This window comes from Mustela lutreola, chromosome 5 (assembly GCF_030435805.1).
Source record: "Mustela lutreola isolate mMusLut2 chromosome 5, mMusLut2.pri, whole genome shotgun sequence".
In the NCBI taxonomy this organism is placed as follows: Eukaryota; Metazoa; Chordata; class Mammalia; order Carnivora; family Mustelidae; genus Mustela; species Mustela lutreola.
This window is the reverse complement of record NC_081294.1, coordinates 69,936,019-69,953,414: the sequence shown is the minus strand read 5'-3', so window position 1 is coordinate 69,953,414 and position 17,396 is coordinate 69,936,019. Positions and strand designations below refer to the sequence as shown.

General features: G+C 38.0%; 1 protein-coding gene across 3 annotated transcripts in view; it reads right to left on the bottom strand.

The window, feature by feature from the left end:
• The window catches only part of CDC42SE2 (CDC42 small effector 2), a 119,903-nt gene that overhangs the window by 25,884 nt on the left and 76,623 nt on the right, over window positions 1-17,396 (bottom strand). For all 3 annotated transcript variants that reach the window (XM_059174488.1, XM_059174489.1, XM_059174490.1), the window contains exon 3: window positions 11,055-11,397. In XM_059174488.1, coding sequence (XP_059030471.1) covers window positions 11,055-11,108 — 54 coding nt within the window. In that variant the 5' untranslated portion in view covers window positions 11,109-11,397. The remainder of the gene's footprint in view (window positions 1-11,054; window positions 11,398-17,396) is intronic.

The following is a 17,396-nucleotide window of genomic DNA, read 5'->3' as shown; positions in this document are numbered from 1 at the left end:
AGTTTGTTACCTGCCTGGTATACTCACTTTTTAAAATTTTTTAAAATAATAAAATTTATGATCCTTAACAGTATTATTTCCTTTCCTGTTTGTATATAATACCAAGACAATGTGAGAATCAGAACCCAATCCACACTAACTCTAGACATATAAAGACTTATTCTTCTTCATTCTTGCTGTTTTCTGGGTTTAAAAAACCCTAAGATTCAGTAAAAGAAAACAAAACTTATGCTGCTATTTTAGAAGGGCCTTTATTTTAGCCATTTTAAAAACTTACCACCTTGGGGCATCTGGGTGACTCAGTCAATTTAGCATCTCCCTTTGGCTCAGGTCATGATCTAGGATGAAGTCCCAAGTCAGGCTTCCTGCTCTGCAGGGAGTCTGTTTCTCCCTCTCCCTCAGCACCTTCCTCCCGCTTATGAGCACACACTCAAGCTCTCTCTTAAATAAATGAAATGATACAGACTTTCACAATACTTACACAAATGACACAAGTTATAACTGAAGACATATTTTCTAAATAAACCTAACAATATCCCAGATGTGGTCAGCTGAGTAGCAAACAACAGACCTTTTAAGAAATGTTTCAGTATTCCTATAAGTAGCTAGTTAATATAAGCTCACATTACTTAACATGACCTCCAAGATAAGGAAGACTTTCTTTATGAACATAAGGATATGGATTTTCTAGCCAGCATAAAGAAAAATAAAAAGGATTATTTGTCATATACATACATACTTTTTAATTATTTGACCACAATGGGCTTTTTCCCCTCCTGGTTCGTACAAAAAATTCTTCCTGACTTTCTTTTCCTTTTAGTAGTATTTTAAAGAGTTATCTAAAAGTATCTTTTTTTTTTTAATATTTTATTCATTTGAGATAGAGTGTGAGAGCATGTAAGTCAGAGAGAGAGCACAAGTGGGGTTGGGGGCACAGATTCTCTTCTGAGCAGGGAGCCTGCTGCAGAGCTGGATCCCAGAATCCTGGGATCATGACCTGAGCCAAAGGCAGATGCTTAACCAACTGAACCATCCAGACACCCCTATCTAAATGTGTCTTTTCTGTACACTTAGAGAAGTGATCTTATCCTAGAATAAAAGTAGAATGTGCTGATGAACAAAAGTGTCAAGAGCTGAATTGGGGAATTCTACTTTAAGAAATCTCTGATCTGTGTATAATTCTGAGGCTCCCAACTGAAGAGTTGAAAAAAGTCAGGTTACTTTTCACTCCCTTACATTAAAATCCAAGAAAACACACCACAGTTAAAACTTCAAAGAGATGCCATTACTTTTCTTCCAGACTGATAAAAACGTAAAAGTCTGTCAATACCATATATTCATGAGGACATGGAACAATGGGACACTCAAAATACTGGTGGAAATGTAAACTGACCACAACAAATTAAAACAATTTGGTCTGGCATGGTAAAAATGACTGCCCTTAGACTTCAAAGCCACTGATTCCTCTCCTACATATATACCCTAAACAAACTCAAATACGTATTCACCAGATAACACACTCACAGAAAGGCACAAGAAGGTTACTGCTAACAACTCAGATTTTCAAAAGGCTGATAGTGGATAAATATATTATGGTATAGTCATATAAGAAAATTTGCAAGAAAAATGAAATTTAGTTACCTGGATGAACATGGACCCATCTCAGAAAGTTAATATTGAATTAAAGAAGAAAACATAAAATTACATCCAGAAGAACCCCATTCATTTCAAATTAGAACAAGTAAACTAAATTACACTGTTTAGGGATACATACATAGATGGTAAAATAATAAAACAGATGTAAGTGATTACTCTAAGACCCAAGGTAGTGTTGCCTCCAACTGTTGGAGTAGGGGTGTATTTGGAAAGCACAATAGGAAGCTTCTAGGATGTAATGCCCCATTTCTTAATTTAGGTAATATTTTCTTCCTAATATTTTTGTTTCATAATTATTATACTGTATGTTTAGATGTAAAATAAACTTTTAAATTATTAATTTTCTGGTGTAAAAGTGTGGTTATGTTAAATAACAGTCATTTACAGGAATAAATACTGACATACTTATGGATAGAATTATATAATACTTGGTAGTGGTGTTCAAAATAATAAAGGCAAAAGTGGATGAAGTAAGATAAACAAAATCACTAAAGAAATGAAATTGTTGGGCGCCTGGGTGGCTCAGTGGGTTACGTTGCTGCCTTCGGCTCAGGTCATGATCTCAGGGTCCTGGGATCGAGTCCCGCATGGGGCTCTCTGCTCAGCAGGGAGCCTGCTTTTCTCTCTCTCTTTCTCTCTCTCTCTGCCTCTCCATCTACTTGTGATCTCTGTCAAAAAAATAAAATCTTAAAAAAAAAAATGAAATTGTTGAAGCTGAAAGATGAGTGCATGGAATTCATAACCTACTGTCTATATTTAATACTTATTACCTTTGCTGTTGTTCTCCCTCTTTTTAAAGATGTATTTAATTAGAGAGAGAGAGCACACAGCAGGGGGAGGGCCAGAGGGAGGAGAGCTCCATGGGACTCAATCCCAGGACCCTGAAATCATGACCTGAACCAAAATCAAGAGTCAGAAGCTTAACCAAATGAGCCACCCCTGCACGTCCCACTGTTACCCCTTTTTAAGTAACAAAAGATGGCAGCAATCATCAATGGCTTGCTAAGAAATAGCTTGCTGACTCTGAGGAATAGAGTAAAAAACTCCAATCTAAACAAAGATCAATTTAAGAAAAGCAATAAGCAAAAATACCTAACATTTACAAACTTATAAAAGCACTGTAACCTCTGAAAAGAATGGCTTTCTACTATCTTCCCCCACTCATCTCCAAACTTGAACTCACATGAATTGCTAGGGGCACTAACTACCAGAGTGTCCTGATTGGTTAAGGGCAAAAACCTTACACTCTATCCTCATGTCAAGAGCCTTTCTAATTTGTCTTTAAGCACATATACACAAATTCAGCTTTCTCCTCAGGATATTAAGTACACAGGGAATACAAACCACCACACCCCAAAGCAGCTGACTCTGAGGAAACACGGTGGTCACTCCTGAGACAGGGCATAAAATAGTCTCAGGAAACAATTTTTTTTTTTTAAAGATTTTATTTATTTATTTGAGAGAGAGAGACAGTGAGAGAGAGCATGAGCGAGGAGGTCAGAGGGAGAAGCAGACTCCCCATGGAGCTGGGAGCCCGATGCGGGACTCGATCCCCGGACTCCGGGATCATGACCTGAGCCTAAGGCAGTAGGTCCAACCAACTGAGCCACCCAGGCGTCCTAGGGAACAATTTTTTTTAAATTTTTATTTATTTCAGAGAGAGAGCATGAGAGGGGAGGTCAGAGGGAGAAGCAGACTCCCCGCCTAGCAGGGAGACCGATGCAGGACTTGATTCCAGGACTCCAGGATCATGACCTGACCTGAAGGCAGTCACCCAACCAACTGAGCCACCCAGGCGCCCCATCAGGAAACATTTTAATCAGTCCTCTGCAATACCTTTCTAAAAAGTAGGGATATTTTTCATGTCTCAACAGATAAGGATAATTGCCTTTTTATTAAGTAATTCATCTATTAAGTGTTTTGAGATTCCTGTGATTATATAACATGATTTTAAATGTACTTAAATCAGAAGCATGTACATTTTTGTTTTCAGAAAAAGGAATGAAGATAACACTTTTACCATACTCACACTGCATATGTGGCATACAGAATGTGCTTCATAAAAAGAGGAACTTCGTTCTAAATGAACATACCACCTGAGGTCACAGAATAAAGCACCTCTGAAGAAGCACCACACTTGAGTAAGTGCTCCTCGACTTTACATAAAGCACCTGAAATCGTACAGCACCCTTAGCTAGTTTCCTCTAGAGCCTTCCACAGAATTGTTAGTTCTCCTCTCAGGCTGCAGTCACGGCTTTGATGCTTGTCAGGATGTCTACAGTCTTCTTTCAATTCCTAAACATCTAGTGACACATGCCATCCTCCTCCCAATTCCTCAACCATTTCCCTTGAAGAAACCTCAAGCACTTGAGAACATCGAACACAATGTTCTTAGTTTTGTTGTGGCCTGTTCAGCATCATCACACACATACAAACATATAACTGTAGGTTAAAACTGTATCAGAACAACAACAACAACAAAAATGGCAGAAAGAAAAGCTACGGAGGGAATAAACAACCTTATTGCAGAACACTCTATAGGCTGATCAAGAATTGCCGGCTGAGTGTGCAGTAAGGGAGTAACTCACCAGCCCTGAGTGTGACAGTATAGTCAGTAAGGGCTCACTCTCAGTCTGGGCTTACAGAAACATTCAAACCACTAGAAAAAGACTATGTTCTGGGGCGCCTGGATGGCTCAGTGGGTTAAAGCCTCTGACTTTGGCTCAGGTAGTGATCTCAGGGTCCTGGGATCGAGCCCACCATCGGGCTCTCTGCTCAGCAGGGAGCCTGCTTCCCCCTCTCTCTCTGCCTACTTACGATCTCTTTGTCAAGTAAATAAATAAAATCTTAAAAAAAAAAAAAAGAGTATGTTCTATTTGATATTTTTGCTCAAAACCATTCAATGATTTCCCATTTCATAAAGAACGGATGCCATAAAATCTTTTCATGGCCTGAAAGACCACACGTGAATAGGCCCTTAGCAACTTCTGTGAACTCATCTCCAAGCACCATCCCCCGTGCTTACAGCCACTTGGCCTTCTCTGATGCTATACACATACACACACTGCTCTCTCTAGTCTGACTAGAATTCATGTGCCTTATTCCCTTACATCCTTGCTTAAATAACACTTCACCAGAGAGGTCTTCACTGTACAACCTTAATACCCCTATTTCTCCTTCTTGATCTTCATTCCCTGCTTTCCTTTTCCAAAGAGCATTTATCATCACTTGACATCACATACACTTATTCATTCACTAAGTTTCTCCTTCACTAGAATGAGAGCCATGATGGCAGAAACAATGTCTGCTTTACTCATTGTTATTTCATCAGTACCCAGCACTGCAGAAATCCTGGAGCATTCGTATATGCACAAACTTAGGATGACTGTGTGTGTATGTCTAAGTAAACTAACACATTTCAGAGACAAACAGCATTACAAAATATCATAAAATAAAATGAAAAGTGGGGGAAGGTTGTAATTAATATTCATTGTTTTTGAGGATACCTTAGAAGTTTATTACCTTGATTGTGGTGATGGTAACACAAGTGTGTACATATGTCCAAATTCATTATATTGTATACATGAATTATTTGCAGTTTTTGGTATACCAATTATGCTTTAATAAAAGTCCATCAGTACTCCAACACGCAACAATAAGTAAAAAGGTAAAAAATCAAAAGGTATCAGAAAGGTAAATCAAAAGGTTATCAGAAAGGTAAAGAATCAAAAAGGTAAATAATCACTACAAACCTATAAAGAGCTGCCTATCTTTTCATTTTTTAAAAAAAGTAAATCGCAAGGCAGCAACCACCCACTTTTAAATTTCTAACTTTAGCTATAATTAGCAACAGCAACTACAGCATTTATAAAATACAGTTAACTTGAGAAGTTTGGATTGCCAAGACTCAAAAAAACTGGGACTCTATTATATTCTGTACTCTGCTGTGCTAAACTGAACGAGTAGGAAGAAAAAGTATGATTCTTATGTCACTTCACAGAAAAATGCATTCTGTTTTCTTCCCATATTGGGTTGTTTCTTTTTCACACATGGAATGCGCAAGAGTAGGGGGTGGCAAAGAACGAGTAGGAGAGCTGGCATTCAACACTTCATTTCGGAAAATACTTTAGAAACCTTTAGAGATGACCAAGCAGCTTTCAAAAAAGGCACTCTTGATAGTGTCTTATAGAACTGCAAGGATATGTTTTTGTAAACTATAAACATATGTAAAATTATTAGTGCATCCTTTAAATGTTTTTCTGATGCCAATAAGCTATGATTCTTGTACTATAATAACCACATGGCCTTTTTGAGTTTTGTGTGATTTTTCTCAGCAGGCCAAAAAGAATAAAAAATCACATGCCCATGGAACATTTATGGAGTATTTCACACAAATATATATTATTCAACAATAACACAGTACTGACACATTATATGTATGCAAAAAACTGAAACTATAAATCCTTCGTGTAGCAGAAAATGTATTTCTAAAGTCTCGTATTTGTAATTCCAAGGCCTTCTGTTCCTGGTGTTTGCACTCCTAATCTATATTTTCCTATTTTAGCTACTAGTGACTATACCTACATCACATACTGCAACAGGACTCACTTTATTATACACATTACAAATACTAGTCCTGAAAAAAATCAATCTTTTCGTTTTGAGTTAACATTTTAATTATAACCCCAGTGGAAAGTTTGACAGTAGAATGTGAGCTCTGAAAATTATTATTACATTGTCTTGAGGAATTAATGACGATAAAATGTCAGTTTTGAGTGATAACAGTAAATTATAAAGAAAAACTTATGGAACTCCTTTTTATTTCCTGATGTACCATGAGTATTCATCATAATTTACTTGATTAAAAATACCCAAACAATGGGGCGCCTGAGTGGCTCAGTTGTTAAGCAGCTGCCTTAGGCTCAGGTCATGATCCCAGGGTCCCGGGATTGAGCCCCACGTCAGGCTCCCTGCTTGGCAGAAAGCCTGCTTCTCCTTCTCCCACTCCTTCTGCTTGTGTTCCCCTCTCACTGTGTCTCTGTCAAATAAATAAATAATCTTTAAAAAAAATAAGAATACCCAAACAGTGGAAAAACACAAAGTAAAAAAAATCAATCTTAAAAAAATAAAGCAATACTGGGGCGCCTGGGTGGCTCAGTTGGTTGAACATCCAACTCTTAGTTTTGGCTCAGGTCATGATCTCAGGATTGTGAGATCCAGACCTGCACTTGGCTCCGTGCTCATGCAGAGTCTGCTTGGGGTTCTCGCTTTCCCTCTTGTCCCCCTGCTCTCCCCTTGCTCTCACGCTCTGTAAAATACATAATACATAAATAAATCTTAAAAAGAAAAAAATTTAAAAATCTTAAAAAAAATACAAAATACTGGTTTCTGGTGTGGCACAAAAAGAGTTTTGTGAGGTTTCACTCCCACCCACACACACAAAAAATGTTGAACGGACTAAAAACCACCAACTCTTCTCAGATCCATTAGAGAACCTAGATCACGGAGAGAATCACTGCTTCCAAAACCAGACACACACAGAAAACCACAATTTATGGGAGCAGAAACTTAAGAAACTTCCAGGTATCCAGGACCAGTGCAGGAAAATGTAAACTGTATCTGATGAATCAGTGGAAGAGGAATGTATATGAATTTAAGGGTTAAAAGCCACGGGGGGAGGGGGGCAGTCTTAGGTTTACCTCCAGGAATTCCACCCTATTCTCAAGAGAAGATGAGAGAAACAGCTCCTTGTGCTTCAGCCAAGAAAAAGGAAATACAGACATTTCTCAGTAAGGCAGGCCATTCTGTTCTTAACAAAGCCAACCCCTGGTACACCTGGGTGGCTCAGTCAGTTAAGCATCTGCCTTCAGCTCAGGTCTTGATCCCAGGGTCCTGGAATCTAGTTCCAGATCAGATTCCCTGCCGGAGGGGCACCTACTTCCCCCTCTTCCACTCCCCTTGCTTATGCACGAGGGCAGGTGCTCTCTCTTTGACAAGTAAATAAAATCTTTAAAAAACAAAACAAAACAAAAGCCAACTCCTCGAGACACACACTTTTAACCAGAGCTAATGGGCTGGGGTTTTACCATGAACTAACCAACTCCTGGGAAGGGAATTATCCAATCCCAGACCCCCACCCCACCCCAGCAGTTTAGCCTTCCATACAGAGAAAGAGAAATATCTAATTCCAGCCCCTTCTAAGGTTTTCAAAACAAAACACTAAAAAGCACTTCCCTGAGTTAACAGCCCAGGGGCACAGACTCACTAAAAAAACCGAAACCCAACCACAACAGCACAAAATGCTTCCCCTTCCCCCACGCCTTATCAACACATCAATAAGGCTTCACATAAAAGGAAGGAATTGAAAGGAGACATCTCAGACCTTTTTTAAGAAGTCTCCAAGCAAAAAAAAAAAGAAGTCTCCAAGCAAACCCAAAGAAAACAAGGCACAAAAACAAGGACACCAGTGGAAATTTTATCCTGACACCTATAGCTTCAGTCATCACAGCCCAGCACTACTACAGATAAACATAAAACCTCATGTTTACCTTAGTTCCTTTACTCAGTGTTACCCTATGTCTGACTTTCAACAAAATTTTACAAGGCATACTGAAACAATATGGCAACAGATTTTTAAAACTCCTTAATTTAAAAACTGTTGAAAATTAAATCCTTGATAGTATCATGGATAACAAATTATACACAATAACTTAAATGTACAGGTAAACATATATTCGCTATATATACCCATATTATGCTTTATTTAGAATCTGTCCCATTTCCTTTCTCCCCTTCCCCCACATCACTGAAAATACTCAATATTAAGCTGGAGACCTCAACCAATGCAATAAGACACCAGGATAAGACATTCACTCATGAGGAAAAAGACTTAAAAAAAAAAAAAAAAGAAGAACCTGTCACCATACAAAGGTATTTTGAAAATATAAACTATTCAGTAAGATGCATGGTTAAGAAAATTAGTGGATAAATATTTTCATTTCCTATATACTATTAAAATTCTCTTAGGAAATGTAATTAAAGAACAGAATTTGATTTACAACAGTAAGAAAAAACCCCAAAACACTTAGAACAAATCTAGTAAGCAATGTGCATAATTTAATGATAAAATTTTTAAGCTTTACTGAAAGAATAGAAAGGGACTATATAAAACATATATATATATATATATATATATATATATGCTTTTTTTTGCTTTGTTTTTAAATATTTTATTTATTTATTAGACAGACAGAGATCACAAGTAGGCAGAGAGACAGGCAGAGAGAGAGGAAGGGAAGCAGGCTCCCCACTGAGCAGAGAGCCTAAAACTAGATCCCAGGACGTGGGGATTGTGACCTGAGCCAAGGCAGAGGCTTTAACCCACTGAGCCACCCAGGTACTCAAAACATTTGCCATGTTTCTCAAAGGGATGGTTCAGAATTTTGAAGACATCAAATCTCACTCATTTGCATCTACATATAACACAATTGTAAAGTAAGCACCTACAGGATTAAAAATACACATTACAAAATACTTCGTATAGAGAGAAAAGATAGAGAAAGACCTGATAAGGAACCACAGAACAACAAGCCAGCTCACAAGACATTACCAATACTGTTGGAAAAGATCCATGAAAGAGATTTCCTTTATGATACAGCAAAAATTTACTTAGTAACTACAGCAGTTAAAACAGTATGGTAGTGGCACAGGTGTAAACACACGTACCAAAAAAATAAAAGACTTCAGGAATGGACCCTTCAAATATATGAAAACATGGTTTTTAGCAAAAGTGACATTCGAAAAAACTCCTAAAAAGATTATTTAATAAACTGTCTTTAGGTAGCTGATTAGCATGAACTAATAGACCCCTGCCTCTCACCACAAAGAACAATCTTCCCTATTCCATGGGCCAAAGAGCCAAATGTGAAAAACAAAATTATAAAAGTTGTAAAAGGGCAAATGGCAGAGTAAGTAGCACAAGGATTCTGCAACAAATGCATTGGCAAGATCTATCTGATACAACTATTTTAGAACTCTGGAGTCTGTTCAAGGCTTGCAGCCTCCAAGGTAAGACCTGGAAAATAAACTACATTTAATTTCAGTCAATTTCAGCTCTAAGTACAGTAGCAGCTACACATCTCCACCCACTCCTAGCTGTTTCCTAGAGCGGCTTAACACACATCTTGTGGAACCAGGATGGGCAAAAATGAACCTCTCCTTCAATTACCTGTGCTTTTCATCATGAAGGAGCAAAGAAGGGCACCTTTGCGCTTCCCCTCTAGTTAATCACTTGCAGGGGATTTAAAAGCCAGCACCCTTTCTCCTCTCCCTCCAACCCCCGACATTTTTCACTTTTTCTCCCTTTGGGAGCCAGACATGAAAGACTAAGACATTCAAAAAACACTGCATACATGAGGAAAATTAGAAAGTGACTGCATATGCCCAGGAACAGGCTCTAAAAATATTTGAGGAGACATCAAGATTACACCTCATTCTTCCATTTATGTTCTTACAAATGTAAATGAGACAATATAAATTCACTTATTCAGCCAGCCAGCCAGCTAACCAACTGGCATGTAAAGCTACATGCTCCAAGATAATAGATTTGCTCCTGAAAATACAAAGTCAATATGGTCAGGACCCCCAAAGAACTAAAAATGTGGTGGTAAAACGGTAGAACAGTTATTTACCATAAAGAAATTCTAGGCTATAATAGAAAAATAAAGTAAGGAGCCAGTGGGAATACATGAGGTAATGGCTAAGTCAGGAAAAAGCTGAAGATCTGACAGAGGTGACATTTGATCTAGGCATCTTAAAAGATGAACAGAAAATTAGAGTTGGAGGGCAAGATTTGGCAACAACAATATGAGTGCACAGGTTAGAAGGCACAAAAGCAGGACATGCACCAAAAATTCACCTAAGACCCATTACTAGCTACAGAACTTTGAGCAAAAACTGTATCTATTCTAGTTGAATAAGGGTAATGGTATCTTCCTCGGATGGTAGCTGAGAGGAAAAAGAAGTGGTAGGTCAAGAATGATGTGAACAATCTGGCTTCCACAACTTTTACCCAATGACTTTCAAGGCTGACTCCACTGTTTTACTTCAAGCTGGGGTTTCAACCTCTCACTGTTCCTCTAGAAGCCGTCTACTTGGTAGAGGAGACAATCTCCTCAGTCATGTATAATGTTTAGCACAGTTCTTGACACACAGTATTTACTCAAAAGTTTTTTCTCTCCCCTTTTTTAACCAGATGTTCAGAGTTCCATGAACTACTTTCTGACACTTCTTAGATCTGCCCTGCAATTACCACCAGGGACCTGACTCCCAGCTTGAGAACCAGTGGTACATTTAATAAGCACCCCACCCAATCTGTACACATATTACTTCATACTTACAGGCTGAGGCTGTTCTGCAATACAGCAGTTGAAACACAACCAGAATTCACTCATGCTTATAGTCCACAGTATAAATGAGCACCAATGAAGTTTTCAAATCTTGGCTCAGGAAACTTCACAAAGCAAGCTCCTTGATATGCTGAATGTCCAATGATGCCCAAAAAATAATTTTATTACTTCTCTGTGTTCTTGTTCCTGGAAGTCAAGTATCTTATACAGTCAATTTAATGAAGAAAGTCAATCTGTTTTCCTTTCTTTCCTTCTTGTTCTACAGAGACTCACTTCTCAACCACCAGGAAGGTACAAAAATTGTTGTCCTGATGCAGGGCGTCTAACAGGTAGTCTAAAAAGAAGGAAAAATAGAAGAAAATAAGTACTTTACTTATCCTTAGATGCTTTTTTTTTTAACTCTGTGACAAAATTAAAAATATTTCCCCAAAAAGTAAGCATTGAAAAAAAAATTTTTAATAAACTGATATCCAATAAAATTTTCTGAATACTCTTGAGTGTCAGGTATTAGGAATACAGCAGTGAAATAAGAAATCCTTGACTTCATAGGGCATCCTATTTTATGACTATAAAATTCTGAATTATTTTAATAACTTTATTTTTTTTAATCACTAACTAGAACACCATGATAGACATACAAAAGTCTGAAATTCCAAGAGAATTTTCATTTTCATACAGGTTTCTTCACCTGAACTTCTGTTCTCAAAGATAACCCAGAAAGTAACTGGTAGAGCAATCTACTCCTCTTAGATAATTAAGTAGCTGTTTAACTCATCAATAACCATAAACAAAAGTAGCAGCCTCTCCAATGACGTTGAAATTGAACATGAAAGATGGACAGGGTCTAATTTTGGCTTCATTTTGTGAATTAAGACATTAGATTCCTGCCACCACCATCACCAGAATCAGTGTCAGTAAAAACAGTTTATATCCCACTGGTAGCCAACCAAGATGAGTCATTCAGAATCATGTCAGGCAATTTTCTATGTGGAGCTGGGCAAAGAGTGAACCTATGCTTTCTTCGTGACGCCAAAGCTGTTGACTTTAAGAAAGACCTTAGCCCAGTAAATTCCAAACTTCATGTAGATGATTGTTCTGAGATAATAATGCTGACAAGCACAGACAAGAGAGGAGAGCAAGTCTAGAAGACATGAACCTCTACTTCTACTCATCCCGAAGACCAGTTTGATCTATGAGCCTGAGCTTTTGTTTTGTGAAGCTGTTTCTCTCTCTTGACCCTGAAGTTACACTGAAATGGATTTCTATCACTGAAGCCTAGTACAATCATCTGGTAAAGATGTCCACTAGACCCCTGGATGTACAGTTCTGAAGCCAATGAAATTCCGCTGGAATTACCAGCAGATCATAAATTAAGACATGAATCCTAAATTCTTTTCCTTTGTAAGACTTAAGCCTATGTTCAAGAAGGAAGAAAATTTATATTCTTGCCATAGTTAAAATTGAGAACCTGGAAGATTTATTTTTAAGCAGGGATGAATATTCCTCATCTCACCCAAACTTCCAAAACAAAGAAATGGCAATGTTGTAACTGACTTTGTCCAATGAACTAGGTAAATACTGTGAAGGTTCAGAAGCTCAAGAGAACATTAGGTTTCATTTACTTCCTTCTTAGGAAGAATCTAAGAAGGAAAGGGTAAAATTCACAATAACAGGAACATTATTTTAGTGTTGCATTGAAGAAGCTTAATTCCTGATCAAAGACCTCAAGCATTAACAAGTCATTGTGCCAACTGTAAAATAAGTCATGAAGATGAAAGAAGTACAACATAGGGAATACAGTCAATAATACGGCAATAACAATGGTGGTGAAACATTGTAACTACATTCCTCTCTTGATGAGCATTTCATAATGTATATAATTGCCAAATTACTATGCTGCAAGCCAGAAACTACTATGTCAACTACACTGTATTATATAAAAAAACTTTTTTTTAATGAAAAAAGATGACATTGTGAAATGGAATTTTTTTTTTTAAGATTTTATTTATTTGACAGAGATCACAAGTAGGCAGAGAGGCAGGCAGAGCGGGGGTGGGGGATGGGGGGTGGGGAGGTGGGGAGGTGGGGGGCTGTGGTGCAGGCTCCCTGCTGAGCAGAGTCTGATGCGGGGGCTCTATCCCAAGACCCTGATACCATGACCTGAACCGAAGGCAGAGGCTTAACCCACTGAACCACATCAAATGAAATCTCTCTTAACCAAGTCTATCTATAAAAACAAACCTTTGTTTGAAACTGAAAAGTCTTTATGTTCATCATTGTTGCAACACACACATGGAAAAACTTCGCATCTTTTGGATTTAAAATCTGGTGTTTAAAAATCTATGTTTTAATTTACTCTAGTTTCTTATCTACATATAAAGGCAGGCAAATTTGCTTTTTACTTGCAAATTATGTTTTCCAGAAAGCATCTTCAAATATTAATTTTGGACGGGGAGGTGTAGATTCTTCTCTTTAAAAATTTTATTTGAGGGCGCCTGGGTGGCTCAGTGGGTTGGGCCGCTGCCTTCGGCTCAGGTCATGATCTCAGGGTCCTGGGATCGAGTCCCGCGTCGGGCTCTCTGCTCGGCAGGGAGCCTGCTTCCTTCCCTTCCTCTCTCTCTGCCTACTTGTGATCTCTCGCTGTCAAATAAATAAATAAAAAAAATCTAAAAAAAAAAAAAAAAAAAAAAAAAAAAAAAAATTTTATTTGAGAGAGAGAGAGAGAGAGTACAGAGGTAGAGGGAAAGTGAGAGTGAGAAGCAGACTCCCCCTGAGAAGAGCCCTATGTTGGACTCAATCTCATGACCTGAGCCGAAGGCAGACGCTTGACCAACTGAGCCACCCAGGCATCAACTTCTTCTCTTTTTAACTAACTGTTCTTTCTGCTTAATACTAAAATAAATAGCTTCCTAATATACAATCTGTAATACTTTATCACTTAACACCCTGCATTTTTCCAAATTCAAACCTCCTTCCCATTTAGAACAAAGTTCTTCATTAACTTGTGAATTTTAAAATATACAATTTCCCACTCACAGGTATCTGGGAAAATGACATTCACAAGACCTCCTCTTCTCTCATATTCAGTTGAAGAATGATTTTTTAAAGTGCAATAATTTGGGGCGCCTGGGTGGCTCAATGGATTAAAGCCTCTGCCTTCGGCTCAGGTCATGATCCCAGGGTCCTGGAATCAAGACCCGAATCGGGCTCTCTGCTTAGCAGGGAGCCTACTTCCCTTCCTCTCTCTCTGCCTGCTTCTCTGCCTACTTCTGATCTCTCAAATAAATAAATAAGATCTTTTAACTAATAAATAAATAAATAAATAAATGTGCAATAATTTGTGCCTCATTTTGGGAAATAAGAGAGACATGATATACAGCTTAAGTTATTTCCACCTAGATAATCAATCTGGTGAAATGTACTTTCAAACCAAGCAGATGTTTGCAACTCCACAGCTCTGTATTTGCTAAGTAAATATATAAATCTAAAAATGTCTCAAATAGGGCGCCTGGGTGGCTCAGTGGGTTAAGCCGCTGCCTTTGGCTCAAGTCATGATCTCAAGGTCCTGGGATCGAGTCCCACATCAGGCTCTCTGCTTAGCAGAGGAGCCTGCTTCCCTCTCTCTCTCTCTGCCTGCCTCTCCGTCTACTTGTGGTTTCTCTCTGTCAAATAAATAAATAAAATCTTAAAAAAAAAAATGTCTCAAATATGCCTTGGAATGTCAAGTCAATACATTTCCATCTTCCTGCTTTTCTAAATGAACTTCCTTGTCAGAATTATTTTTCAAACGTATATAGACTTGAAACATTTATATATGAATAATACTTGAGAGAAGTATTAAATTTATCACAATATCCCTAGTAATATATAAACTTCAATTACTTTCATTTCTTAAGCTGACAGGTGCTTAAAAATCTCCATTCTGAAAACCTTATACTTTTAAAATCTTAAGACAATGAAAGGAGCGTCACTTTGCAATATCAACATCTAAACTTGGCTTAAAACACAGTTAAGCACATCCCACACATATATAAGGGGTCAGACTGCTCTATAGCGCCAGAGGGTTATTTCACAAATGCATAGATTCACAAGACATACAATTTTAGAACAGCTTAAATTAAATTACCTAGCCATTTAGTGATTGGCAGAGATCCCTTGAATTAAAAGCTCAGTCTCCCCACTTTTAAAGAGACTGGCATGAATCCAAAAAAACAAAAACCCACAACCCTGTAGTAGTACTCTCCACCATCAGCTTTCCTCTCCTCATTCTGCACTTTTATCAGTTTTCATCTCTCCAGAGTAAACATTTAGTAATAGAAATGCTGGATCTTATGCTAATTTAATTTTAATTTTGTAAGAAACTGTTCACCCGTTTTCCAAATCCATTGTACCATTCTGCACTTGTGCCAGCAATCTATGAGCATTCCCATTGTTTCACAATTGTCAGTCTTTTCATTATTGGTCATTCAAGTGGTATGAAGTAGTATCTTGCTGCAGTTTTAATTTGCACTTTGATGGTAACTAATGATAGTCTTAAGCTTATTGGCAATTTATCTATCTTCTTTGGTTACATATGTTGAGATCTTCTGCTCATTTTTACTTTAGTTATCTTACTCAGTTGTGTTCTTTATATATTCTAGATAAAGTCCATTGTCCAAAATATGCACTGTGAATATCTTTTCCTGGGCTTTCTTTTTTTAAACATCTTTCGGGGTGCCTGGGTGGCAGTGGTTAAGTGAGAGGTCATGATCTCAGAGTCCTGGGACCTAGCCCCAAAGCCTGCTTCGCCTTCTGCCCTTCCCCCTGCCTGTGTGTTCTCTCTCCTCTCATTCTTTCTCAGATAAAGAAATACAATCTTGGAAAAGAAAAATCTTTCAAAGTGGTGTTTTTTTGTTTTGTTTTGTTTTTAAAGATTTTACTATTTTATTTGACAGATCCCAAGCAGGCAGAGAGGCAGGCAGAAAGAGACGGAAGGAGGCGGCTCCCTGCTGAGTAGAGCCCAATGCGGGGCTCAATCCCACAGATGCTGGTATCATGGACCTGAGCCAAAGGCAGAGGCTTTAACCCACTGAGCCACCCAGGTGCCCCTCAAAGTTTTTTTTTTTAATTTGATAGTCTGGTTTATCAAAATTTTATCTTTTGTAACTTGTGCTTTTTGTGGACTGTCTAGGTTCTCTGCATTTTCATATACATTTAGATTCACTTTGTGTCGATTTCTACAAAAAAGCTTCCTTCACTTCTGATTGGGACTGCATTTATACTAACAACTACATAATGGATAGTTACATTTTAACAATATTGAGTATTCAAATTCATCAACATGACATACCCAATAATTTGTAGTTTTCAGTGTACACACTTTACATGTGTTTTTCATCAGTTTTGGGGGTTTTCCCCCCCCCAAGATTTTATTTGAGAGAGAGAGCAAGAGACAGCGGGTGAACAAGTACAAGCAGGGGGAGGAGCACAGGGAAAGTGACAAGCAGACTCCCTGCTTAGCAAGGAGCTTGATGCTACGAGACTCAACCCCAAGCCCCAGGGATCATGACCTAGGCCGAAAGCAGATGCTTAACCAACTGAGCCACCCAGAACATTAATCACTGATACTGTGTTCATTAGGTAACTTATTCACAGTCTACTCAGGCTTTTTATCCCCTCACATCTTCCTCTACCCCTCTTAATTAAAACTTAAGTATTTAACACTAAACATATACATTATGTTTAGGGGTATCTTTGGCTCAAATGTGCAAGAGTTTGCAATATGAACACAGACGAAAGTACCATTCATGAACACCACTCTCTCATGCCCTACACTCCACATTTCTTCTCCCTCTTGTATGAGAATGAGCCATGTTTTCCTTCCTCTCCTTAACAATGCTTCTCCTTTTCCTTTCCTGTTACTTTTCTTCTTTTCTGCTTTTCATTCTCTCTCTCCCTTTTTCTTTTTCCCATTTCCATTGTATTATTCCCTTTCCTTAAACACTTCTTTAGCATCCTAGATTAGAAGTAACAATTATGTAATAGACTCTCAGTGTATTAGGTGATGGACTGAAATCCTATAGAAATCTCTATTATCATTCTAAACTTTTCTCCTGAGTCCAGGGACACATTTATATACACCTAGGAAAGAACATCTCATTTAGTCTCCTATTTACCTTAAACCTGGTATTTGAAAAACAGAATTCATTGCCCTTTCCTCTATATCTGGTTTTATGTTACCTTTCTTGGTCAGTGGTACCACCACAAACTCTTTACCAAGGAACACACATTTGAGTTCTATCCTACTACTGGCAGTTCTCTGAATAAAACCATACTTGTCCAAAACTTTCTTAT